General features: G+C 40.2%; 1 protein-coding gene across 1 annotated transcript in view; it reads left to right on the top strand.

Annotated features, from left to right (window-relative positions):
* The window catches only part of ADGRV1 (adhesion G protein-coupled receptor V1), a 421,267-nt gene that overhangs the window by 37,552 nt on the left and 355,974 nt on the right, over positions 1-27,741 (top strand). Inside the window, exons 12-22 of the mRNA XM_045021061.1 lie at positions 7,724-7,756; positions 9,854-9,980; positions 10,063-10,248; positions 14,128-14,308; positions 15,057-15,220; positions 15,964-16,087; positions 16,610-16,876; positions 18,255-18,381; positions 21,299-21,516; positions 22,817-23,560; positions 26,357-26,730. Coding sequence (XP_044876996.1) covers positions 7,724-7,756; positions 9,854-9,980; positions 10,063-10,248; positions 14,128-14,308; positions 15,057-15,220; positions 15,964-16,087; positions 16,610-16,876; positions 18,255-18,381; positions 21,299-21,516; positions 22,817-23,560; positions 26,357-26,730 — 2,545 coding nt within the window. The remainder of the gene's footprint in view (positions 1-7,723; positions 7,757-9,853; positions 9,981-10,062; positions 10,249-14,127; positions 14,309-15,056; positions 15,221-15,963; positions 16,088-16,609; positions 16,877-18,254; positions 18,382-21,298; positions 21,517-22,816; positions 23,561-26,356; positions 26,731-27,741) is intronic.

A 27,741-nucleotide genomic window follows, 5' to 3' on the forward strand; every position in this document is an offset into this window, starting at 1 on the left:
ACATAATTCTATTTTCCTTGATGGGGGTTATGTTTGCTGCTCCCATTGAAGATATGTGGTCACTCTCTTTTATGATAGTTCTCATTCTTGGGTATTTGACTAACTCCATCACAGCTCATGGGTTTTCAGGTGACAGCAGTGGCCTGGAGTTCCTTTTTCCACAATCATCTGGTTTGGAGCTTGTAATCTCTCTTCACTGATGAACAGTTCTCCATGCCTTTGAACCTCCACACTGTAATGCATCTTGCTGCCACATGCATGCATGCTTCAGTTAGTGCAGAATTCACTAGACAGACTAGCCCATTCCAGCTCTTAGCACCACCTCAGAACATGGTTTACACCCCCTTCCCTGCTCCTAAACATATATCTAATGCCTCCCATTTCCTACTCCACCTCCCAGTAGTCTGGGGCAGAACTTTCCAGCTGTGCCCCTCCTTTCAGCACAACAGATGAGCATATTTGCTGTACACTGGGCATCTGGTACCCGAGATCTTCATCAATGACAGCTGCAGCTAGCACCCAACATTTGCCCTCCCCAATCGGTGTCTTATCTGGAAGAAACACTTGCAAGGAATGCACACTAGCTCCCAGAAAGCTGAACAATCAAATGCAATCATTTCACACAAGCATACAACAGGTGAAGAGAAACACCAGAACCTCAAGTTCCTACTGATCTGTACAAGGTCAGCATTCAGGAAGACAGTTTATCATATGCTACTTCATCACAAAATAAATCAATGTTGGGCCTGCCTTGCAGAAACTTTGCTGGATGCTTCTGTGAGAGCTCCTTGTGTTCTCCATTGACTACGGATTACATAAAAGACATAGACCCACTGAAGAGACAAATACAGGAGGAATATTTCCCTCGCTTCTCTGCTTTTCTTTCTGTGGGTGGCTCTAGATGGGACTGGTTTAGTCATAAGTGGTGCACAGAGGTCAGTGAAGCTGAACTGCTCAGTAATAGCAACCATAGTATAATTAAATTTAATATAATTGTAGGGATGAAAATACAAAAGGAATTCACTACAGTAGCATTTAACTTCAAAAAGGGGAACTACACAAAAGTGAGGAGGCTAGTTAAATGGAAATTAAAAGGAACAGTCAAGAATTAAATGCCTGCAAGCTGCATGGAAATTTTCTAAAAACACTGTAATGGAAGCTCAAACTATATGTATACCCCAAATAAAAATAATAATAAAAAAACCCAGTAAAAGACTAAAAAGTGCTACCACAGCTATTCAACAGAGTAAAAGAGGTGGTTAGAGACAAAAAGACATCCCTTAAAAAGTGGAAGTCAGATCCTATTGAGGAAAATAGGAAGGAACATAAATTCTGGCAAGTCAAGTGTAAAAGTATAATTAGACAAGCCAAAAAAGAATTTGAAGAGCAACAAATAAAACACAAATTTACAGAATTTTTTTAAAAATTACATCAGAACTATTTTTATGTTTGTATGGTTCCTGAGGAAAAGGAGGTTACCTGCCAGCAGAAATTCTGGGCAGAGACTGCGGGAGAGTGAGGACAGAAGAAGCAACTAAGGATTTGGGGAAATGATGTAGCAAGATAGGGTGAAGAAAATCAACGGAGGATGAGGAGGAAGCACAGGGGAGGAAGAAGAAACAGATAAAATTGATAGAAGCCAGAGACAGCACACAAGGACTTCCCCAATCCTTTCAGCAATGTGTTACATGCTACAAGTCTATTCCCTCCCTCCAATCACTCTGATCAATCCCCCCTCCTCCCCATACACATTGTGACTTGAAAATTATGGCCACAATGAGGACTTGAATAGGGCACTATGCAGTTTAACAAATATGACCATTCTTCTGCTGTGGCTATGCATTTCAGGGGCAGCAGGGAGTATTGATCTGGACAGTGATGGGGTAAAGTGTGTGCCAACACTAAGCAGATTTCCCAAGCTGCTGTTGGCAAGGTCAAAGGTGAAGAAGCAGAGGAAACCAAGCAGGAGACAAAATCCAAATTTTTCTGTGGGCCTATACAGTCTCTGTCTAGCAGCGAGTTAATCTCCTCCAGGCCTGTGCTGAAATTTGGCAGTTCTAGTGCTAGCCGAAGCCAAGAATGGAATGAACATGGAGACCACCTCTCTCTGTTAGAAATGGCTCTTCCAAATCACAGGCAAAGGATAATGGCAGGGTGATGTGTGAAAGCTTGCACTGCTGCTGTCTGCATGGTTTCTATTTTGTGGGGAACAGAAGACTTCAGTTTCCAGGGCTGGCAACCCAGCACCTCTCAGCAGTAATGAATTAGAATCAACACAAAGAGACTGCATGCTGGATAAGTGTTTGTGCTGTACTATATACTGCAGCATCAATCAAGGTGAAAATCAAATGTGTGGGCTATGGTAGCTTTAGTAAATCTATATATCTATACCCACACACACAAACATGCATTTAGTAACACCATAGATAAAATATGCTGTTATAATATGAGCTCTAATGAAGATTACTTATTGAAATTTAGTTAATGTGTCTAACTCTATTCAGGTTACATTTTTACAAAACATTAAAGATTTAACTACGTCCATATTTACAAAGAAACTCTCAAGCCATCAAAAATACATTTTCCCTCTCCTTGCTCTCCTGTTCTCTGTTGAAAACCATCACCCTTCAGGAGAAGCCTCAGTTAATAGGTAGGCCTGACTATATTCCCTGAGTTAAACAATTCTGGGCTCTGTGAAATCAAGTGGGGCAGAATTCAGCTTCAGCGTTGGGGATCCTTCTCTGTGAGAACCTTTCCTCCAGGCCCTTATTGTTTAAAGTGTGGCACTGCTAGTTTACCCATTTCAGCTGATTGTAACTACCACAGTTCGGAAGAGACAATATTGGGACAATATTGTAGGAAGCCATACATGAAGCAGTCACTTCATAGGAAAAAAATAACACCCCAAATTTAATCCAGAAACAAATTGGAGGCCAATACAAATTATGAAGGACTGTTATATTGTGCACCTTAAGAGAACTGATTGATGAGGAGGCAACCATATACTGCATCTGGTGAAGATTCTGAGTGGGTTATTTTGAGTGTAGCCTCATGTTGAGTGCCAGGCAGTAATTCAGCCAGAATCCAGACCAAAACATAAATAACTCCAGATCACTGTGGTGAGAGCTACATGAGGAAGAAAAGACCCTTGTCTTCTTGCCAACTACAGATGGAAAATAGAAGTCCTAGAGTGCTTAGAGTATTTGTTCACACATATTTTTGAAATCATATCTGATGTAATTTGGGAAACTAGAACAAGGTTGTGGATGTACAACGGCCCAGATCTTCAGCTGGTATAAATCTCCATAGTTCCATTGACTTCGGTGGAGCTATCTCAATTTACATCTGCTACGAATCTGGCTGTAAATATATTCAGAAAATGTTTACATTCAGAGTTATAAGGAAGAGGTTTAAACATTGCAGTTACAGAATGTAAGTTTGTGACCTTTCAGTGTGAAGTGTCTGATGATTTTCAGTGCAGTAGAAATTAGTCAATGGTGGAAATTCAGGCTGATTAAGTTCCTTAATTGCAGTGCTCAGTTGTGGCTTATATGTTGCGAGATGCCCTCTGCACTGAGGTTCAAAGAAACACCAGCACATACTATAATATTTTCTCCTTACTCAATGTTTTGGCTTCACTATGCTTTCAACTTCTCTTCCAAGAGAGCTGGTGTTCTAATACAGGGATGTGTATTGTTCAAAAACTTTTCATGTTAAACTACCTAACTTTCACTGTAAAAATTTAGCTGGTTTTGTCTTCAGAGATTTATCAGACTTCTTGAAAAGAAGGAATAGAATATTGGAGTGAGTGCTAATTCTGACTGCTACTGCTAATTTTGATTACCATTCAAGACAACAACACTGAATTTAATCTGTCATTAATAGAAAAATAAGTGAAAACTAAAATAATCTGCAGAGAATCAAATATATTTTTGGATTAAACCCTAGGCAGAGGTATCCCCTCTGATGAGAAACTCAGTGGAATTTGTACTGTGGCAAATCCTACTTTAATACTTTTCTTTAAAGCTAGGCCTTGGCACTAATTAAATCAGTGGATAATCCCCCCAAAAATTAAAGAGGGATGAGCATTGAATACCAATCTAGGAAGCAGAGTAATCAAACAACATTCCATAGCAATTTGAAGTTTACCTTGCCTGAATCCCTAGCTCTGAACTAAATGTGTTTAATGAAGCATGGTTTTAATGAAAAATTAAACAAATTCACTGACAGTTCTGTTTTCCAGGCAGATTTCAAAGCATGGAACTCATGTTTTTGCTGAAAGTCTTATTTGCTATTCAAAATCTTTGAACCTCAACTATGTTAAGTTTCTCCGTTAGTTTTTTTTAAAATTTAAAATGGAAATAGTTTATAAATACATAGAAATTTCCATATTGGATCAAATCCAAGGTCCATTTAGTCCAACATCCTTTCTGACAGTGTTCAATACCAGCTAATTGAAAAGAATGTGCAAGAAACCTTGTGAATCTGGTGTAAACTGTAAGGCATTTAGGGGACAATATTTTTTAGAAGTCTGTTTGTTACAAAAGTATCAGAGATTGCATATTTGGTTTTCAAGAAGGAAGCATCTTATACTTTTTCTCATAGACTTATAGATATTAAGGTGAGAAGGCACCATCTTGATTGTCTAGTCTGACGTCCTGCACATTGCAAGCACAGACCCTCGCCCATCCACTACTGTAATAGACCCATAACCTCTGGCTGAATTAATTGTCCTCAAATTGTGATTTAAAGATTTCAAGTTACAGAGAATCCACCATTTAATGCTAGTTTAAACCTGCAAGTGACCCAGGCCCTATGCTGCAGAGGAAGGCAAAATCCCCCCAAAATCCTCTGTCAATATGACCTGGGGAAAATTTCTTCCTGACCCCAAATATGGTGGTCAGTTCGACCCGGAGCATTTCAGCTACACCCAACAGACAGACACCAGGAAATAATTCTCTGTAGTTACTCAGAGCCCTCCCCATCCAGTGTTCCATCACTGGCCATTGGAGATATTTGCTACTAGCAGTCGCAGATGGCTACACGCCGTTGTAGGCAGTCTCATCATACCATCCCCTCCATAAATTTATCAAGTTCAGTCTTGAAGCTACTTAGTATTTTTGCCCCCAGTGCTCCCCTTGGGAGGCTGTTCCAGAACTTCACTCCTCTGATGGTTTCTGTTACAAACTTAAATGAGATCAGATCAGATGTGATCTTCCTAATAATCAAGCATTTTATAGTGAAATTTTAAGATTGACAGCCTTTTTCCCCATAACTTTTGCTTGGAGAAAACAAAACTAAAATCTTTGACATCTGTATCAATATGTTCTGACATAGGCATCAATACAGTGCTACCAGTGTATGCCTTTAGCTATGGGCACAGTAGGTGAAGTGTAAAACGAATCTGCGCATCAGGGAATAAATCAGTGTTTGTCACCATGATCAGATAATAAAAAGCAACCTTTGTTCCACCCCCAGGTTTCCTTAGAACTGCTCAAGAGCAGTTGAGGATTCGGCCCAATATGCATAGGGAATAGGGAAGGACTAAGGTCATGTGCAACTCACTGCAGCAGTTGGAATATCTGCTTCGATAATGTAAATTCTCAATGCGCACCAGACAGCGGAAGGAAACAGGCTGTTACAGGCATATGCCTGGGCATAGGCATGGCATTTGCTGTTCTGGATTAGGTCCCTAGTTCACTGCTACAAGTGAACAGTCCCATTGAATCAAAAGGACTACTTTTGTGATTAAAATTAAGCACACACACACAAGTTTGCAGAATTGGGGCCTAAATCAGTAAAGTATATTCATTAATATGCAGTACTAGAAAATGAAAATTAGCAGGATCAGGCTCATTTTCCCAAGAAAATATATCATAAAAGTAAAGCCACATGAGTTCTCTAATGTGAATGTTTGGATCTAAATTTCAAATTCACAACACTAATTTCTTTTTTTTAGTCTCTTAGTGACTAATGTATTTGATAATTCTTTTAATATCAGCATAACACAGGTTGTATAGATTCAGGACCAGCATACTTACTCTGTGAGTGATCCCATTTACTTCAGTGCTCTGTGTGAGCAGAAGTTATGAAATCTAATCCTCATTGTTTCTATTTAATATTTTATTTTTTTCATAGGTGTTTATTTTTTCAGAAAAAGTATACAAATAAATCTTGGAAAATACATCATGTCAAAGCAGCTCTATTATCCTCATTAGCCTGGATACAGTGCATGTATTTTTTTTAAAAGGACCCAGTCTTGCTTTGATTGAAGTTGATGGCAAACCTCTCTTTGACTTCAATGGGAGCAGAAGCAACCTCTCTGATATTAATTTGTAAGAACACCCAGTTTTTTATTTCAGGTTGTAAGCCTCATGGTATTCTTTGCCTCTTTCATTGTAGTTGCCCTCTTCAAATTTTATGCTGTTAGCCATATAGTTCATTACAACTTGTTACTAGATGCTGACAAGCTTCCTCAGTCCATCTTCTTAGAGATGTTGTCTCAGTTATATGTGGATTCATTCAATGTAACTCCATGCAGCTGAAAGGGATATTGTGTCTGGCTTGACCATTCACTCATTAAGAAATTATTATAATTTAAATCCTAACAAAAGCTTGAACATAATATTAAAAACCTACCTGGTAGTCAGGATGTCTCCTTTGTGTCCTGTGTTTATATACTACCAACAGCTTGGCTATTGATGTTACAATGCCATTTCTAAGTATGTGGGTTATATTTGTTCAGATTAAAAGTTAATTAACTTTTTTGGTTTAGCAAACTTGAATATTTTTCCTAGTATTTTCATTATATTAATACTTGGTTCTGAAACACTTTTGCAGTATATTTGTGAAGGAAGGAGCAAATCCTGGTCTCCCTGAAGTTAATAGCAAAACTCCCCATTGACTTCAGTAGGATTTCACCCTTTAAGCCTAACTGTCGCCTGTTTGTACCATTGTGATGCATGATGATATATAAAAAGATGGGGCCATTAACACATAGTAAAAATATGGTGTTAAAAATTGCCAAGCAGAGACATACTCAACCTCAGTTCCACTCTGTTCTGGGCTAATCATTATAATTTGGTTACAAATGTGTGACTAAAATTGAAGGAATTAAGAGATTAGAAAATACTTTTTTCATATATTGTACTTTTGTACTTTGATTAATCAAAAGATTGTCATAAATGAGATTTCATGTAACTTCCTGTTGAGCAGGGGTTTTTATGTGTTCTCATTCAAACTCTCCCTATGTTTATCTGCCAATATAGTCATTTTGGCAGACTGATGAAAAAACAGATTCTACAGGCATGTAGACCTGAGAATAAAGTTTTTTTTTGTCTAATTAAAGGCACAAAGTAATTACAAACAGAGCTGAATACAATTTACTCAGCTGCTGCGGTTTGTGAGCATGTACAGTGCTTGGCAGCCATCGAGCTCTTGGGGGAGGGCTTGGTAAGGAATGCCTTGAATGGGTCTTGACATGCTGATTGGTCATGGGGTCATCTCTCCTAAGTGGAAACTGCTGAACCTCTTGCTGGCATTTGTCAACAGGGAAGTGCCAAGCAAGTAGTGTTCCCATAAAGTGAACATTATTAGCTATTGGAAAAGGAAAAAAAAAAAGCTTTAGTTTTTTTTATCCTTCTCTTCTAAGATTGGTATTATTGAAATTCTGGCAAATGGCACTTTTATCCCTCTCCCCCTTTCTTTCTCTCTGTATTGACAGGGTAGAGACAGAAAGGTTTGTCGTGTACTTTGGGTAAGTGCAGCGAGCTGCGTCTTTGTCTACAGTGAATCAACACTTTGTTTTGAAAGCGGTTGGGTTGGACAAGGCTCTGTCTTCTTTATCATTTCTTTCTCTCTGAAGAAGCGTACCTTCTACATCTCCTCAGGCAATGCATGTTTTCTTTGCAGTTTTGTTTGGTGACATGGGGTGCCAGCTTGAAAATGCTTCTTTATTTAGGGTCTGTGAAGGATAGATGTTATGAATGCATGGCTCAGCGTTTGATGTTTGAGTATTTGATGAAACAGTGGATTAGTTGTTTAAAATCGCCACAAGTACAGCTTGCCTCAGTTAAATCACTGAACTGACTACAATTGACCAAAAAAAAGTGTTCTATAAATACCCTAAAATAACTTATGAGCAGAGTTATTTTCTTCTTTAAATAATCTGCATATATTTTGTAGTACAACTTCTTCCACTGACACATCAATAATTTTCATAGTTAACCAACATAAACAAGTGACACCTGTTAAATAATGAAGGCCTCGTTGCCGGTTTTCATCTTATATTCTGTCCTGTCTCTCTTGTTTAGGATGGGCTGTGATAGGTAATAATCAGGAACCAGGAGCATTATTCTTTAGTGATTTCCAGAATTGGCTTTGGGAATTTGTGATTCAGTAAATTCCAAACATTTGATAAATTTTGGTCCCAAGTGAAGGTTTATTTTCTTATTTTTCTGTGAAATGCAGATCAAGGGTGGGTAAGATGTAGAACAAATGCAGACAATCATGTGCTGTACATAGATCCTAATTTTCATTGGAAACAAATAATCTGAAAGGATCCAATTATGTGAAAGTATATGGACCTATATATTATCCAAATTCAAAAGGGCTTCCTTCAATGCTAGCTTCTCTGGTGTCTTTTATGCCATCAAGCTTAAAGTGTCACCTGTAAAAAGTCTGATGTGAGGGGGGAAAAGTACAAGAAAGCTCAGTGGAGACAGGATGATTGATTTATTAGAGGAGAGGTAATGTTTGTAACTGAAGAGGTCAGAATCACATGTGGAAGCATAATTCTTCCTTTGGTTTCTTTGCACTTCATGGACCAACTCTTCCATTAGCTCTTATTAAAAATATATATATAACCACGAACTCCTCTGTTTTTACTTAATTATGTAAGACTGGATTCTGTAATCAGATCTGGCCTGTTTGTGCCACTAATAAAGTGCAAAGTGGTCACAAATTGCCAACAGAGAAATCTCCCATCACAGGGAACACTCTGCTGGCACAAGCGTGCCAGTTACCATCATGCATCAGTCACCACCTGTCTTGGAATAGGAGGTATGTCAGAAGTGGGCATGGCAGAGCAATGCTACCCTGTGCCTGTGCTGCACTGGGGTAGGGGCCATAAAAGATCTTTCACCCATGACAAAAGTTATAGCTGCTAAGAAGAAGCACAAACTCCTACTGGGTCCATGGCTATCTCCCTGATACCACCCCACACATCCTGCACCAACCAGTGGTAAGCCATAGGGGAGAATCACATTCATAATATCAAGAGTCCAGTCCTACTCCCTTTGACGTCAATGGCAAAACTGGTATTAACTTTAATGAGAGCGGGGTAGGGTCCCAAACGTGTGACTACTAAATTAAGTATGGCTATCTTGGTGATGTTTATTACACATGGAATAAAGTACAACATAGCACTAAATCTGATCTTTTAAATATTTATCTGTACAAATGTATTTTCATTTCTTTCTCTGAATGTTCTGGGCACGTCACCTTGTTAAATTCAGACCAACCAGACACAATACACTCAACAAAAAGTGAAGGTATTTTAGAAGCAAAAAACCCCAAAACAAACAAAAATACCCAAATATAAAAACCAAACCAAAACAAAAAACCAAAAACAAATACATGAAAACATTCTCATATAATTGTTGTGATTTCTTTGTTTAATCAATGCAGTTAACCATTGCAGTTAATTATTGATACTCTTTCATGGTTGAGACACGCAAAACAAACCCATCAGAGTTTACCATGGCTCTGATACATTTATATACTTTGCATAGTACTGTATTTGTTTTCCAAACAATACTGCCATTTCAAAATAGCTCTTATATTCCTTTCTCAGGGTCAGTGTGGAAAATGAGATCCTTAAATCTGGGTTTACGAGTTGTGAACTGATCATTGTGGAAAATGATGATCCTGGGGGAGTATTTGAATTTTCTTCCTCTTCCAGAGGACCCTACACTATAAAAGTAAGTTTTTATGGTAGACACCTGACCTTAAGAGTATATTTGAGTACTGGGAAACTGTTTGATCTTCATTCTCTTTTTAAAGGAAGGGGAGTCTGTTGAACTACAAATTGTCCGCTCCAAGGGGACACTTGTCAAACAGTTTCTGCGCTACACTGTAGAGCCTAGAGACAGCAATGAGTTCTATGGAAACACAGGAATTCTGGAATTTAAGCCTGGTGAAAGGGAGATCGTAATTACTCTGCTAACAAGGATGGATGGGGTTCCAGAGGTAAAAGAAATTTTGTACACTTAAATTGTGTTCACAAATTCTGTGTTTTTAACAATTGTTTATGACACAGATGCTTTCGCTTGTAGATTTTAGTAACATTTTTGATGGGTTTCTGTTGGTTCTTTTCAGTCTTTCTTTTCCTTATCAAGGGACACAGAAATAGAGAGAGACTGACTGAGCTATAAAACTATCACATATTGTGATACATGAAGGGAGGTGGGAGTGGCTCCCTTTGATGGACACCCAGCCAGCCAGTTAGCTGTAAAGTCCCTCTTGGTCTGTTCTCTGCTTGCTTTACCAACAGTAATGGCCCCTTAACTTCATGGCCATAAACAAGTTCAAAAGGTAAAAATCCCAAATGGGGATGCGGTACAGCCCTGTAGGCGAAGAGCAACTGCTGCAACACTAGGTCCCAATCATTGGAGTGCTCATTCACAAATTTACATATCATGGCCCCCAAAGTCCCATTAAACTTTCCCACTAGGCCATTTGTTTGATGGTGATAAGGGTGGCAACCAAGTGGTTTACCCCATGAGCTTCCCAAAGATGTTTCATGGTCCCTGCCAGGAAGTTAGTTCCCGAATCTGTAAGGATGTCGGAGGGCCAACCTGCCCTGGCAAAAATGTCTGCCAATGCCTTGCTCACGCTTTTAGCCCTGGTGTTGCTTAGAGCTACTACTTCTGGCCATCGGGTGGCAAAATCCATGAAAGTCAGTATGTACAGCTTTCCTCTGGGTATCTTCTTAGGGAAAGGACCCAAAATATCCACAGCTACATGCTGAAATGGAACCTCAATGATGAGGAGTGGCTGGAGGGGGCCTTGAGTTGGTCTTGGGGCTTTCCCACCCTCTGGCACACCTCACAAAACCGGACATAGGTTGAAACGTCCTTGCCCATTCCCTCCCAGTGGAATGATTTCCCCAAATGGTCCTTGGTCTTGTTCACCCCAGCATGGCCACTACGGTGATCATGGGCTGAGCTCAAGTGCTTTTTCCCTATACTTAGTTGGAACTACCAACTGTCTCTGAGGATGCCAGTCCTCCTTGTGCTACCAGAAAGGGTGTCCTTGTATAAGAGTCCTCCTTCTATAACAAACCTGGACCTATTAGAAGAGCTGAGCGGCGGTGGGTTGCTCCGTGCCAGCATCCAAGCTTCCTTGAGTCTCTCATCCGCTTCCTGCAAACAGAGAACAGACCAAGAGGGATTTTACAGCTAACTGGCTGTCTGGGTGTCCATCAAAGGGAGCTACATCCCCCCGCCCCTTCATGTTACACACATACACCTGAAGTTGTTTTGCATGAGATTGTACTAATTGGGGTCCTGTGCACTTTGCATGGGTATTAAAGTTTCTGTGACACTTGTTGAAAGGGTAGAATTTGTCCTGATGTCTTTGATCAAAGTTCCCTCTTCCTCCATTATTATACAGCAGGGGTAGGCAACCTATGGCACGTGTGCCAAAGGCAGCACGCGAGATGATTTTCAGTGGAACTCACACTGCTTGGGTTCTGGCCACCGGTCTGGGGGCTCTGCATTTTAATTTAATTTTAAATGAAGCTTCTAAAACATTTTAAAAACCTTATTTACTTTACATACAACAATAGTTTAGTTATATATTATAGACTTATAGAAAGAGACCTTCTAAAAATGTTAAAATGTATTACTGGCACGCAAAACCTTAAATTAGAGTGAATAAATGAAGACTCGGCACACCACTTCTGACAGGTTGCTGACCCCTGTTATACAGCATGCTGAAGTTCTGTTGTCCACCTGACTATGCCTTTCACACCAGAAGTAGCTGCATCTCAGTGATGCTGTGCATATAGTATTTGTAGAGCTTTGGATGAAAGGTGCCATGTTACATGATGGTGATGATGATTTGAAATGTTATGCTTATGCTTTCCTCTTTCTCTCCGACCCATTTAAAAGAAGAGCAACTTTTTTTTTCTAATCTAAAGTGCTGAGTAGGGAATTGGCAAATTAGGCCGATATTTGGGTTCGAATGATGATCAGGTTTTGGTCCTAATATTGAACATAAGAACGGCCATACTGGGTGAGACCAAAGGTTCATCTAGCCTAGTATCTTGTCTTCTGACAGTGGCCAATGCCAGGTGTCCCAGAGGGAATGAACAGAACAGGTAATCATCAAGTGATCCATTCCCTGTCACCCATTCCCAGCTTCTGGCAAACAGAGGCTAGGGACACCATCCCTGCCCATCCTGGCTAATAGCCATTGATAGACCTATCCTCCATGAATTTATCTAGTTCTTTTTTGAACCCTGTTATAGTCTTGGCCTTCATAACATTCTCTGGCAAAGAATTCCACAGGTTGACTGTGCGTTGTGTGAAGAAAAACTTCCTTTTGTTTGTTTTAAACCTGCTGCCTATTAATTTCATTTGGTGACCTCTAGTTCGTGTGTTATGAGAAGGAGTAAATAACACTTCCTTACTTACTTTTTCCACACCATTCATGATTTTATAGACCTCAATCATGTCCCCCCTTAGTCATCTCTTTTCCAACCTGAAAAGTCCAAGTCTTATTAATCTCTCCTCATACGGCAGCCGTTCCATATCCATAATAATTTTCATTGCCCTTTTCTGAACCAATCAGTTTTTTGAGATGGGGTGACCACATCTGCACACAGTATTCAAGATGTGGGCATACCATGGATTTATATAGAGGCAATATGATATTTTCTGTCTTATTATCTATCCCTTTATTAATGTTTCCCAGCATTCTGTTCTCTTTTTTGACTGCTGCGCACATTGAGTGGCTGTTTTCGGAGAATTATTCACAACGACTCCAAGATCTCTTTCTTGAGTGGTAACAGCCAATTTAGACACCATCTTTTTATGTATCTAGTTGGGATTATGTTTTCATAAGTGCATTACTTTGCATTTATCAACATTGAATTTAATCTGCCATTTTGTTGGCCAGTCACCCAGTTTTGAGAGATCCTTTTGTAGTTCTTCATATTTTGTAGTTCTTCACAGTCTGTCTGGGACTTAACTATCCTGAGTAGTTTTGTATCTGCAAATTTTGCCACCTCATTGTTTACCCCTTTTTCCAGATCATTTATTGAGATGACATCTGGGTCCCTGAATCCAAGTATCACCTCCTCCCCACAGAAACGGGTTACAGTGGCAACTCCCTTTCTCCAAAAGACCATAGGACTTTCTTTACCTAAAATGTCACCTGGAGAGGTATCCAGATGGCCAGCAACACCTCATTCTCCAGTGCATTGGGTCAGGAGCAGGTGGCTTTCCCCTCTTTCTGGGATCATCAAAGGTTGCTGGACAACAGCTTCCCTTCATTTTCAACTCTCCTGTTAGCTTGCTGGGGGATAAAATTGAAACCAGCTGCCTTGCTAACTACTTTGGTGGCAACAAGACAAATATTTGTCAGGTGATTAGTACCTGGATGATCCTTGAGTACAATTCTGTGGACACAAATGCATGAATGTTTGATCATTTTTACAAATGTGGTATTTTGTTCTTTTATGCCTAGTAATGAATGCAGATCTTAATTATGTACTTGTTCTTTAGATCCGTGCTATTTACTCATAGTTCCATAAATGATTAGCTGATGGAATATTGCCATATAATCATTTCATACCTTTGTACACTGTGATATAGTATGTGTGATATGCTAAGTGACCTTATTACATCATATAAGCTGATGACATTCCCTACTTTCAGGGATGGAAATGGGGTGCTGCTCATTATGCAGAAGTTAGCACAGGAAACACATGCTCATTGATTTGCTTTTTAAAGCTGTAACTTTTCTTGCCAGGTTGGTAATGGTGGACTGTGGTCCATTCTTTTCATGCTGTGAATGTTGTGAGTCTATATGATTTTTTTTGACTTAGTTTTCCTATTCTAGCTGGATGAATTCTATTCTGTGGTACTCAGTAGCCACAGAGAACTGCCAAGCAAGTTGGGAACTGCCACAAGGGTCAATATAACCATTCTGAAGAATGATGATCCACATGGAGTAATTCAGTTCCTCCCTGATGAACTAGCTGTAACAATAAATGAAAGTAAAGGAGAAGCAGTCTATTCTGGTAATTCCTGTTTTGTTCAAGCTATTCTAGTTTAACTCATACTAACACCCTTAAAACCATGAGGTTATAGGAACAGTGATTGCTTTCCCAGTCAAAGAGATCACTTATTGGTGTACTGAAGGAGGCTTCTGTTACATCTATCTGCTTATACTAAACATGGATTTTTTTTTTGCTTTCTTTCACTCTTTTCACTGTGAGACTTGTGATCTTGATCTTTTATTCTTTTGTTTTCTGCATCTGCTTAAAGTGAGGAGGTCTAGCTGTGCAGACCATGGAAACAGGTTGAGCCCTGTTGCGCAGATTTATATCTCTACATTTAGGGCTCAGTTCTGCAAGTTGCTAAGAAGTACTTCCTGCAAGGCTCTGACTGCCATCAAATTCCAATGATGTCACAAGAATTCAGGGTGCTCAGCGTTTTGCAGGAGATGGCCTGTATTTTGCAGATAAGGTTTTATTTCACCAGGAGAGGCATATCATTTGGCTGCCTGGCTCTTCAGCAGTTTCCAATTATACCCAAATTGGAAATGCCTCAGTGTACCTATTTCTTATATCCATGTGACATTTTCTGTGTCTTTTATGTAGTTGTCTCACATATTGTGTTTTTAACGGTTCTACCAAAAAGGAATCCCAGAATGATTAGTTCCCCTCCTCTTCTTTTTCATTGAATTGGCTTTGTCAATCTGCCTCTCTTTAATTTTTATTGTTTTGTGGATGCACACTTATCATGTTGGATGTTTGCATTTCACAGCTGCTTACAGAATTGTAAGAAACCAAGGAAACTATGGAAATGTCAGTGTGTCTTGGGTTGTTGAACCAGTCTCTACCAATGACATCTACCCAGTGCAAGGGACAGTTTTCTTTGGAAACCAGGAGTTTTCAAAAACGATCACCATTTACTCATTGCCAGATGAGGTAAATATTTTAGACAAATATAGTTTGTTACTTTACTTTGGTGTGAGAACATTGAGACACATGCACTATGACTTTAAACCTTACAAAGCAGTAATTTTTGTTTTAAAAGAAGCTAATTAAAAGAACAGCTTTATAGAAGAGGAAATCAAAATCCTCAAACAGGATGGAGCTAGACCATAACAGTCACAGAAGATGAACATACCTTTAAACAAAAAATACCAGTATAGTAAAATTGAAAGTTACAAGAGGCTGTTTGGATCCTTAAAAAACAGATGTCCAGCCCTAGGGAAGCCAATGAAAGAAACAAACTATAGATGTATAGTAGAATATATAAGATAGAAATCAGGAGGGTTAAGAGGGAATTTGAATAGTAAGTAGCACATAGCCAAAGAGACATAAAGCAACATGAAATTCTTTTAAGAGTATTGGAAGCAGGAAACTGAAAGAGAATTTTTGGGTCTGCTGGCCCACAAAGGAAATAAAGGGAACAATTAAAGAGAAAAAGGAGGATATTTCAGAGAAGCTAAATTACTTCTCTGTATCAGCATTCACCAGGGAGGAAACTAGAAATCTACCTCAGACCTACTCTTTTCAAATAATAGAGTGAGGCATTAAGACCCTAGTTCAGCAAGGATGAGTGAATCAGGACTGGCTCTCAGAGCTTCCTCTGCTTTTGATTACCTCATTTTAATTTCTTCCTGTTTGCATGAAACAGATTTACTTCATATTACCTCTTCCTTTAGCTACCTGAAGAAATGGAAGTGTTCACCATCAGTCTTGTCAATACCACTGGGGGAGCCAGAGTTGGAAACACAACCAGTGCAGTTTTACAAATCACAAGGAACGATGACCCCATATACTTTTCAGGTTAGATTCCATTCCTTTGAAAGTGCAGTTACAAATACATTTACTATCGTTAGTGTTCTTATTATTGAGACAAGATAAACATTAAAGGTGAAATCCTGGTCCCATTGAAGGCAATGTCAAAACTCTCATTGATTTGAATGGAGCCAGGATTTCACCCAAGTGCTTTATATTTTGATACAGTTTTTGCTAGCTTTCTTCCCCAGGATGCTTTTTTTTGGTCTGTTTGTTTCTTTTTGATTTAGCCAGAGCCTTTTCTTCATGTGTCTCACTATTCCATTTTTCTATGCTGAGGTGGGGTAGGTGGCCAGGTCAGTATCCTCCCATGCTGAAAATGTTCCCTCAAACTTTTCCAGATTTTCCTTTTGTCTCCCTGAGGAATTGTTCTGCAGTTTAACTTTGTAGGATTGTAGTGTACAATTGCACTCTGCAGGATAAAGCACTGTGCAGGATAAACAGTGATGTCTAGCATAGGAAGCTGATGGTTTGAATGATGCTGCTGAATTTGTAATTTATCTATTTCAGATCCTGTTGTTGTAAAGGTTCAAGAAGGAGATTTTGCTCACTTTACAGTCCTAAGGAATGGATCTGCTGATGTAGCCATTACCGTCTTATATGCCACAGTTGATGGAAGAGCCACAGTTGAAGACGGAGATTTCATTTCCAGTGGAAGGAGTGAAGCCCTTGTGTTTGATGTTGGGGAAAGAGAACACAAAATATCAGTATTTATTAGTGAAGATGATACCCCTGAAACAGATGAAACTTTTTACATCATCCTCTTTAATTCTACAGGTGAAAATACTTATTTGCTCTAAATACAGTAGTTGTTGCCTCTCTCATTTTGTTTTTGCTGAAATCCAGTATCTTGTAAAGAGTTGATAAAATAGTACATTCTCATTGCTGAGTTTCACAATAGGAGAGTGACTGTCAACAGATCTGTAAAGTGAACATGCACAGTGTATATTGGATTTATGCCTATATTCTCTTGTATTGAATTGCTTGATTGAAGGCTCACAAACCAGCTAATATTGTTCATGTCATTTCTGCAGAAACCCTTAATCTGTAATTCTCAATGGGTTTTTTAACCTTTTAAAGTTAACATTTGGAATATCAGAAATGCCATTGAATTGGCCACCAAAACATTGTGTTAAAGAATTTCTTTATTGTAGAAATTTATATAAATGAGGATTTTTCTGAAATCATGAGCTGCAATGGTGCCAGACATAAGAAATAATAATAAGACTTAAAAAAACCCTGGAATTCTTGGCAAGATAACATGGTTTGAAATTGATTATTCCTTTCATTGATATTCCTTGTGCACTCATTTCAGATAAAAATACTTATATGTTTAAAAAAAGAAGATGGTGGTGTGGGAATCTTCATTCACATACTCACAAAACCAAACAAAGAAAAATATGCCACAACTTCTGAAGTACTATAAATGATTCTGGAGGCAGGGGGTTAAAAAAGCTTGAGAGAACATGGAATTTATAAGTAAATAAGATGTTTCTGTGTTTATTCCTGATGGAAAAAGACTGTGTTTTGTTTCTGTGAAATAGTACACATACTGGCCTTGATCCTGAAAGGCACAATAAGACGTCCACCTCAGTGGAAGTGTGGGTGGACTCTATAGAAGGTGTGAATAAAATTAAGTACTAAGCATAGTAGAAGTTAGTCTGAAGTCTCTTAATTGTTTGGTCACTCTTAAGAGTACAGGGTGGAAAAAAAGGGAGGGAATGGACAGAATATGTACATGCCTGGGGATGGGTGAGAATGAGTAGGATTCTTGGCATGCAAATGAGACACAGCCTCACACTCCTCTTTTTGGCATTAGTCCTGCTATTAGCCAGCGATAACATGGCAGTCAAGTAGTAGTGTTTTCCCTAGATCCGGGCCAGGCTCCCCTACCTGGCTCATTACTTTTATCTTGCACTTGTACACACAACACTTTACAATTGCACTGTGCAGGATAAAACCCATTGTAATTTATTGCCTCTGTATTTTCTATTACACTAAAATGTCTCAAATATTGCTCATATGGGTAAAGATTTGAACCTTTTTTTTGTCTGTATGCATGAAAATAGTTGGATAAGAAAACAACTCCATTGATAATCACATTACATTAGCTTTTCACTTTTTATTTGAAACCATATAAATCCTTGGCTTTTAGGTGACACTGTAGTCTACAGGGCTGGGATGGCTACCGTTGTCATTGAAGCGAATGATGACCCGAATGGCATTTTCTCTTTGAAACCTGTTGACAAGCCGGTGGAAGAAGGCAAGACTAATGTTTTTTTGTAAGTAGAGTTTAAAATGATACCTTCCAAGAAATACTTTGTGATGCTTCACTGAAAGTATTTCAGTCTAAGCCACATACCAAGTTTGCATGTACAATAGTTACATAAAAGGGACTTTTGAATTAAACAAAATCTGAATAAAAATAAATTAGAAGAATATTTAGGGGAACAAATGTTATGTTATAAAGTATGTTTATATAACAAAAATGCATACAGAAACCACTCAGACATTTGATAGATGAAGTGTGTATGTCAGTAATCATGATATGGTTGACTGATTATATATTTTTCATGTACTGAAGATATGAAATAGCTGAATGATCAAGCAGACATGACCTAGAATAATAAAGTAAACACTAAAGAACCCAACAACCCCTCCCCCTAACAACCCCTTTCCCTAACCCAGTGTTTCTCAAACTGGGGTCGCTGCTTGTGTAGGGAAAGCCCCTGGCGGGCCAGGCCAGTTTGTTTACCTGCCCCATCCACAGATCCGGCCGATTGCAGCTCCCATTGGCCGCGGTTCGCTGCTCCGGGCCAATGAGGGCTGCTGGAAGCAGCGCGGGCCGAGGGACATATTGGCTGCCGCTTCCAGCAGCTCCCATTGGCCTGCAGCGGCGAACCACGGCCAGTGGGAGCCACGATCGGCCGGACCTGCGGATGGGGCAAGTAAACAAACTGGCCCGGCCTGCCAGGGACTTTCCCTACACAAGCAGCGACCCCAGTTTGAGAAACACTGCCCTAACCCAGGGCCGCCCAGAGGATTCAGGGGGCCTGGGGCAAAGCAATTTCGGGGGCCCCTTCCATAAAAAAAAAGTTGCAATATTATAGAATACTATATTCTTGTGGGGGCCTCTGTGGGGCCCGGGCCTGGGGCAAATTGCCCCACTTCCCCCCCCCACACACCCTATGCGGCCCTGCCCTAACCCAACAGTATTTCATTGTGCAGCTGGTGCTGATGTCATGGGGAGTTACCTAGCTGATTCCATGCATCTTGCTTTGAAAAGTTACCCCCCATTGTTTGTTTTGTTTTACCTGCCTCTTACAGGATGACAGGGCCCTTCAGATCGGACACCCCTTTAGGCTGAAAACATCCTCTCTTGAGCTGACAATAAAACTCATTACTCTTGTACCCACACAAGGAATGTATGTATCCAGAAGCAGCAGGGGTTAAGAAGTTGGGTTTGCTTGGCAGGTTGCCCTAGTTATCCTGCTAATTAGCTCAATAGGAGGTATATAAGCTGCTGACGACCCCCAAGAACAAAACTGACAGGTCATAGAGATCAGTCAAAGAGGTTATACTAAGGGCTTCAGCCTAAGTATCTGGAAAGGTGATTTTTTTCATACTACTTTTTGTTTTCTTAGACTTGATCCATTTTTTGACAGAAGCACGTGGCTGGGACCCTGAGTGGAAAGGTCCTTGTGATGTATTGCTTTGTAAAAGGCCTAATAAATATAGCATCCCAGGAAAGGGCAACGCTTGGATATTAAGCAGCCTGGTGTTTGGAATCTTTTTATGCTGAGGGAACCTTGGATCTGTTATGATTATCTCTTCTTTGTAATCCTATTTGCAGAATGAGTGAGCTGGATTTGGCCATGTGTGAGGAAAGTTGATTTAAATTAAGAGTGAGGGTGATGGGGAAGCAGAGCACACCCTTTTTGATGAGGCTCTGTTTAGCTAGCACATTGTCAATGTGTTAATTATATTATTGGTGCACTTAGTTGATGAAGGCACTATGAATAGCTGCTTTGCTTTTTCATTTGTGGTGTTCTGCAGTGCCTTTTAGTAAAATATGTTGTCACCAGGTAAATATGTAAACGAGCCAAATTCTGTTTTCAGGTGCACCATTGTAAACCTGGAGTAACTCTTGATTTCAGTGGTGTTAACACCAGTTTAACAGCAGAATTACTATGGGGTGACTGAATGTGGGGAAAAATATTTTGATGAATAAAATTACAGTCGTCCAGCTACTTTCCGTGCCCATGTGTATATTCTTTTTAAATAGAAACCCCCAGCCTTTTGCATCTGATGCATGAAAAACACAGTTTACACAGGTCACTATCTTGAAGAAGTCATAATCTAAATAAAATTGATGAAAGAGGCAGAAGGGTAGGAGTAGATAAAATTGTAGCCCATCAGACTCGGTTGGGCTTGGGTTGTAAGGAGGGATTTGATTTTTGGAGGTCACTTGGTACACATGTAATAGAACTCTGTTCCAAACATAGAAGGCAGCATGAAAAAGTCTTTTACAAAGATTAAATATAATACAGTGGCCTACTCCATGTGGCACAACTCCATCCAGTATCTTGCCCCAGTGACTATGTAACCTACAGCATTCTGCATTAGCTCAGGTGGTAGAAGCCTGTGTTTTGGAGCTGTGGGTCCTGGGTTCAGTCCGTACTGACTATCATGGTGTTTATATATCTTCAGCTGAGATTTGTGGTGTATGCACATGTAGGTCTCATCAAATTAAAACTAACTCACATGTTGGTGAGAAACTAGACCTCAAAAACCAGTTACACAGAATGGGTGAGAACAGTGAATTTGGTTGCTTCTTATAGACTTGGAACTGTCAGATTTATGGGATACAGAGCTCCTTTCTATGCTTAGATATGCAAGTGCATGTTTCCATGCAGCTTAAAAATATTGCACTGCAGGCACTCTTATAGGCCATACTAGATTTTTTTTGGAAGGTATGTAATGTAGAGTCGTGTAGCTGAGAGCAGAATTGAGTCTTGAAGGTGCAGATCTTCAACGGGGTAGGGAAAGGTATTCCTTGTACTTCAAATGGCTGTGGATTATTTAGAGAACTGTAAATTGTACTTGTATAGTACTGGCTTGTACCCAGATGTTTTTTGCTCTTGCTGACTGTTGATACACATTTGCCAGAAAGCTCACTGTGTCTAATTCATTGCATAGGATTCTGAGACAGAGAGGACACTTTGGCAATGTTTCTTTGACCTGGCAACTCTTTGAGAATGATTCTGCTTTGGAGCCAGGACAAGAGTTTTATGAAATCTATGGGACTGTGTGGTTCATGGATGGCGAAGGATCAAAGCCAGTAACTCTTCATGCCATTCCTGATAAAATTCCTGAATTCAATGAATTTTATACCTTAAAGCTGCTGAATGCCTCAGGTACTGTTCCCCCACCCCACACCTTCTAAAACCAGGAGAATTTTATACCTTAATTATAGAAAGTTTCATAGAAGTAGCTCTGTTTCTGTCATTTGAATTTTCTATTTCTATTCTATAACTTTCCAGCAAGAAGTTTTATTTTTACATCTTATTTTATTTTAGTCACAGCTTGATCCAACACAGATGCATGAGTACTGTACAGATATTCTATTCCTGAATTATTGTTCTTATGATAAATTTGAAACAGTCTGGCAGCCATTTAGGGGTTTCTCATTTGGGTGGGACTACATTATGGCCAAGATTTTCCAAAGTGACTAGTGATTTGGGGTGCATCAGTATTTTCAAAGGGAGGGTGCTCAGCATTTTCTGCAAATGAAGTCTGTCTAAAGTTTCTGGGGCTGAGCATCCCAAAATGGATTCTCCCGAAACCGCTAATTGCTCCTAAAAATGTTGGCCTATGTGTTTAAAGCACAGTCCCTCAATGGAGAGGGAGGTGATGACCCTTTGGGCAGCTGAATGCTATTGGTGCTAGTGGCTACATAATCCTGCCATAATGTGTCTTGTCCCTGCAGAGAAGTACAAATGTGGGTGAGTGTGGCTACTTTAATTACCATGAGACCCATCTGCTGCTTTTTTATAGATTCCAGGACCATGGTCAAAGTCTCCTTTACTTGCTAGGGACTTTCATGCCCAGAAAGAAATGAAAATAACTCTGACCCTACCCCAGTCAGCTCCTAATGACTCAGTATTTCATGCAGCTCAGCAAATTATTAGTGTGAGAAATCCATAGACCTTTCACTATAGCTCTATGGATCCAACTGTGGACTGGACTTGCTGTGAATAGCTCTTTGCAGTGGCCCAAGTTCTGTTCTCATTTACAGTAGTATGTTTGTGTAGTAACTTCAATATTAATGAAAATAAATTTGGCCCAGTATCTCTACCAGATGACTCAAACGTAGGCCATCTCTATGGCTAATTCAACAGAAATGGGGTGATCAAGTCTCAGAAGAAAGTCACACTCTCTGCATACTTTATACCTGACAATGGATAACACATGCATCACAACACACTTTTAAACAGAAATTATTCATGCAAGTTTTTAATTAATAATGTTGAAGTGACATTTGATTCATGGTAGAACATTTTGAACACTTCCTTTGTCACACAATTTTAGTTCCTTTAAAAAGTATTTTATTATTTAAAGCATTTTTGGTCGCATGAATGGATCTTATTTCAGACAGTGGTATCTGAGGTGGGTTCTTACGGAATCCTATTAACTGTTTTAATTTTCATCACACAGGTGGGTCTCCAGGCCCTGGTGGCCAGTTAGCTGAAACCAATCTTGCTGTAACTGTGATGATCCCATTCAATGATGACCCTTTTGGAGTCTTTGTCATAGACCCAGAGAGCCAGGACCGGGAGATAGTGGAAGATGTTCTCTCTGAAGATGATATCTCCTACATTACAAACTTTACAATTTGGAGGCAACAGGGTACCTTTGGAGATGTCCGGGTAGGCTGGGAAATATTATCCAGTGTGTTCCCAGCAGGACTACCACCAATGATAGATTTCTTATTGCTTGGATCATTCTCAAGTTCTGTACAGTCTCAACCTCACAGGAGGCGTCATCACAGTGGAACAGATGCTTTGTACTTCAGTGGAAAAGAGGATGCATTTGGAACTGTTGACCCTGACTTCCACTTCAGTTGGGATAACATGCTTTCCAACTTTACATTTTCAGCTTGGGTGATTCCTAACCCCAATAGTGATGGGTTTATAGTAGCAAAGGACAATTACAACGGGACCATGTATTATGGTGTGAAAATCCAAACAAATGAATCCCATGTTTCTGTCATGCTTCATTACACAACACTGGTGTCCAATATTACATATGTGGCCAAGACAACTATCATGAAATATGTGAAAGAAAATACTTGGCTTCATCTTCTGATTACTCTGGAGGATGGCATAATTGAGTTTTACATTGATGGAAATCCGGTGCCTGGAGGAATGAAGAGCCTGAAAGGAGCAGCAATTGCTGATGGTGAGAAAACAATCTTCATTTTTTCTTTTTCTATAAAAGTAAAATTCTGCACTAAGCAGCAAGTCCAGTCCCATTGAAAAGTATATTCATAATATTGAAATAAAGCTACTATATGTGAAAGAAAACTTCTTGATAGATTATCAGAAAATAGATTTCATGGAGTTATAGTAGTACAACTTTCATTAAAGTCAAATAAAGTTATGCAGCTGAAACTGCAACATTTTGAAAATAGAATTTTATCATGTCTATTAACTTGCCTGAAACACCTTATGGATTTAATAGAATGTTTGTTTTTTCAGGATTTAGATTTACTTGAACATGTGCATGCATAATATTTTTAAAATTCTGCTAAGATATATAGGCTCTACTCCTGAAAACACTCACAAGAACACACAAGCATGTGCATATCATATTGTGAGACGTTAGGGTGTTCCAGGTATGTGTCAGGCACACAGAAGGAACATGTTTTCTGGATGTGTCTGATATATTTAGCCTTTGTGAAATGCTTGAGATGCACAGGAAGTGCTGGAAAGGGGTTCAGAGAGATTCAAATTTAGAAATAAACAGCAGAGAAAATGAAAAGAACTGCAATAGAAATGCATCTTTAAAACAGCATGAATGACACCACTACTACAAACAACTAGAAAAGAAATTATTTTTCTTCTTTAGAAAAGGGAAAAAATGAGGAAAAGTCTTATGATAGGAAGATTTTTATGATACCACTATCATAGTAGAAAGGGCTGTTGTCTTCTTTCTCCCTGTCTGTAGTGGAGAGGCCTGGACGTGGCAAAAGAAGGGGGAGAGGTGGTTCCTGAGGAGCTGTAAGAAACACAGCTCTGCTTCTCCTCTGCAGCTCCAGCTGGCGATCCATCTCTGCATCGCTGACTGTGACTTGTTAGAAACTATCTGTTAGTTAGCCACAGATGGTTCACTGGCTGGTGAGCAGTAGCCAGGTATGGGACTGGGAGGTAGGATGACCATACGTCCCATTTTGGCCGGGACAGTCCCTTTTTAAGCCCGGTCCCGACTGTCTCAACCTTTTTGGCAGAAGTGGGCATTTGTCCCATTTGCTCTTGCCAGCTGATCAAGTTGGCAAGAAGAAACGGGACAAATGCCCACTTTTGTCAAAAAAGTGGGGTGCAGAGGAACATGTGTGTGTGGGGTGATCAACAATGCCAACGCCATGTGTGTGGGGGGGTAAAGCTTACACAGGGCTTGGGCACACAGGGTTTCAGTGCCAGCCCTGTGCAAGGAGTGGGCCTTAGGTGAGTGATGCCAGCCCCATGCAGTGGTAGGGGCCAGCTCAAGCGACCGGCTGGTGCATGGGACGGGCTTGGGTGAATGGCTTGGACCAGCCCCATGCAGGGGGATGGGGAGGGCTTGCGCTAGCCCCATGCAGTGTCTGGTTTCCCTTTGGGAAATATGGTCACCTTAATGGAAGAGCAGTTCATGGGGATATTATACTCACTTTCCCCTGCCACACTAATATAATCTTTGATAGTTGTCATATGAGAGCCGTTGCATCTCTGTTGGTTTAAGGCAGCCCTAGTGTGAATGCAAGGACAAACCTTACACTGATTCTGGGTGGCTATCATAGACATGCTCAACATTTGCACTTCAGTTGATGTAGATCAGTCATTTGAATTACAAATGATTGAATGCTCTAATGTGAGCCAAGCCTTTTGGAGGAGCTCTCAGATATTTGGGGTGATCTGTACAATTGCTTGTAATGTCGGCCTTTGTACCATTCTGTGATTCCTCAAGAGTTTGATCCAGCTCTGTCTGTCTTCTCCTCTTGCATTCAACATTATTATCTATTCTCTAGTTTCATAGTAGTAGAACTCATGACTTAACTTACTTATCTTTAGCTGACTTGGCACATCTTCTAAACATTTTGTGATCTGTAGATGAGTGGACTCACCCCTGCAGCGCCTCCTGCTGGTGACTTCTGGGAATTAGCTCGATTCCAGCTCCGGAGCGCCCTCTGCAGGCCGGTGATCCGCTGCCTCTTTGCCCCCATGACCCTCCCAGGACCCCTAGCAGTAACCCCTTAGTCTCAGGGTCTCCCTTCCCCAGGGAACCCCCACCCACTATCCCCACCTCACCTCAGTATACGGCTACTGCCAGTCATTGTCTAGCCCCTTCATCCTGGGGCAGACTGCACTATCAGCCTACTCATCACTGGCAAGGTTGGGTTTGGACCTGCTGCCTTGGCCTACCCCTGGGCTGCCCTCTGCAACCCCCAGTACCTATTAGCCCAATGCTAGGCCGCAGCCTGGGGCTTTCCAGGCTGGAGCTCCCCAGCTTCTCTGCCTTTCCCCAGCCCTGCTTCACTCAGGTACCCTGGCTCTAGCTTCTAAGCAGCCAGGCCCTTCTCCCTCTACAGGCAGAGGGAGACTGCTTGGACTTCTGGCTCACAGCCTCTTATAGGGGCCATCTGGGCCTGATTGGGGCATGGCCCCAGCTGAGCCTACTTTCCCTAATCAGCCCAGGCTTCTTGCCCCAGCCCTCTCCTGGGCTGTTTTAAGCCCTTCAGGGCAGGAGCAGGGGACCACCCTGCTACATGGTCCTTAGATGTATTTTGGGGAAAATATATTAAGATGGTATCCATATTGTTCAACATAAGCTTGTTGTTTTACGCATGGAAGCTCAGCCAGGGTATGACAGTTACATTATTAATGAGATTATAAGAGCTAATAAGCCAAAAGAAACCACCATGACAGCTTTTCATTTACACACTTTTATTATTTCGAGGCAAAAGTATCAAAGTAGTATAAATGTTCATTTTTCTTCCAGGTCCAGGAATAGTAAGAGTTGGTGCAGGGATGAATGGCAGCAGCAGGTATACAGGATTGATGCAGGATGTGAGGCTTTATAAACGTAAATTGACAAGAACAGAGATCTATGAACTTCATGCCACCCCAGCAAGGACTGATGTGCACCCCATCTCTGGATATCTAGAGTACCGACAGAGAGAAACTAAGAAGTCATTCATTGTGTCTGCAAGAGATGACGAGGAGGAGGAAGGAGAGGAGTTATTCATACTAAAGCTTGTCTCTGTGCATGGGGGAGCTCGAATTCCAGAAGAAAACACCATAGCAAGATTAAGAGTACAAAAAAGTGACAATGCCAATGGGCTGTTTGGCTTCACAGGAGCATGTATTCCTGAGGTAAGATGACTATCAAAAAGACAATGAGTGAAATTCTGGGCCCAGTGAAGTCAAGTGGCTTCAGTGGGGCCAAGATTTCACTCTATTGCTTTCAGTGGATGGGAAGTAAAATCACTTAGGTTTAAAATTTTGCGGACAACACATTTGTTATCTAATATAGCACCATATTCTTTCATACTGGAGAATGAAATTGACACCTGTGAATTTTTTAGTAACTGTTTTTAAAAACCCATAAAATATTTTTGTTTAGAAAATAAATCAGCCCCTATTTAGCAGACTAATTCTGAAAATAACTCATTCCTCACTCGTGTCTAATATCTGAGATTAAATTTGTGGTAAATTTCCCCCCTCTACCTCCTTCTTTCTTGGGTCACGAGTATTGTAATCCTTTACTTATTTCTCTATGTGAAATCCAGTATGCCAGACAGTGTTGCCAACTCTTGCAGTTTAATTGCAGTGTCATGATATGCGGTGTTTTTCTTAAAAACTCAGCTCCTGGAGTGAAGTAAAATGTATTATTTTTTAAATTTTTTTTTATAATTTGTAATCCAATCTCATGACTTTTTTTCTGGGGGTCTCAAGATGTTGGCCCTTTCCTCCTTTCTCTTCCCTTTCTATGCATGTATCTATGTTCCTTCTCCTATTACAAGTAAACATCCTCCAGCAGGACCTGGAGAAGAGCATGAGCTCCCCCAGGATTGCTCAGGAGAGTGATGTTATCTTTCTAGGACATGAGGCAGGAAGTACAACTGAGCATCTACAAAACCGTAATCGACGAAGTGCTTTCAAATTCACAAAGTAAAAAACAGATATGATAGGGTTTTTTCCTGCAATTTCTTTCAGTTTGAGTAGTTTAGGGGTTACATGCCACAATAGTAAGTACAACATTTTCAGATGGAAATGTGGTTTTCATTTGTCTCTCTGGTCCTGAACCTTTTGTAAATATTTGCTTTACATCCTTTTTACCCCCAGCTTACTGACAAGGTCTTCAACGCATGTTCCCATTTGAGG

The sequence above is a fragment of the Mauremys mutica genome, chromosome 6, assembly GCF_020497125.1.
Source record: "Mauremys mutica isolate MM-2020 ecotype Southern chromosome 6, ASM2049712v1, whole genome shotgun sequence".
Classification (NCBI taxonomy): Eukaryota; Metazoa; Chordata; order Testudines; family Geoemydidae; genus Mauremys; species Mauremys mutica.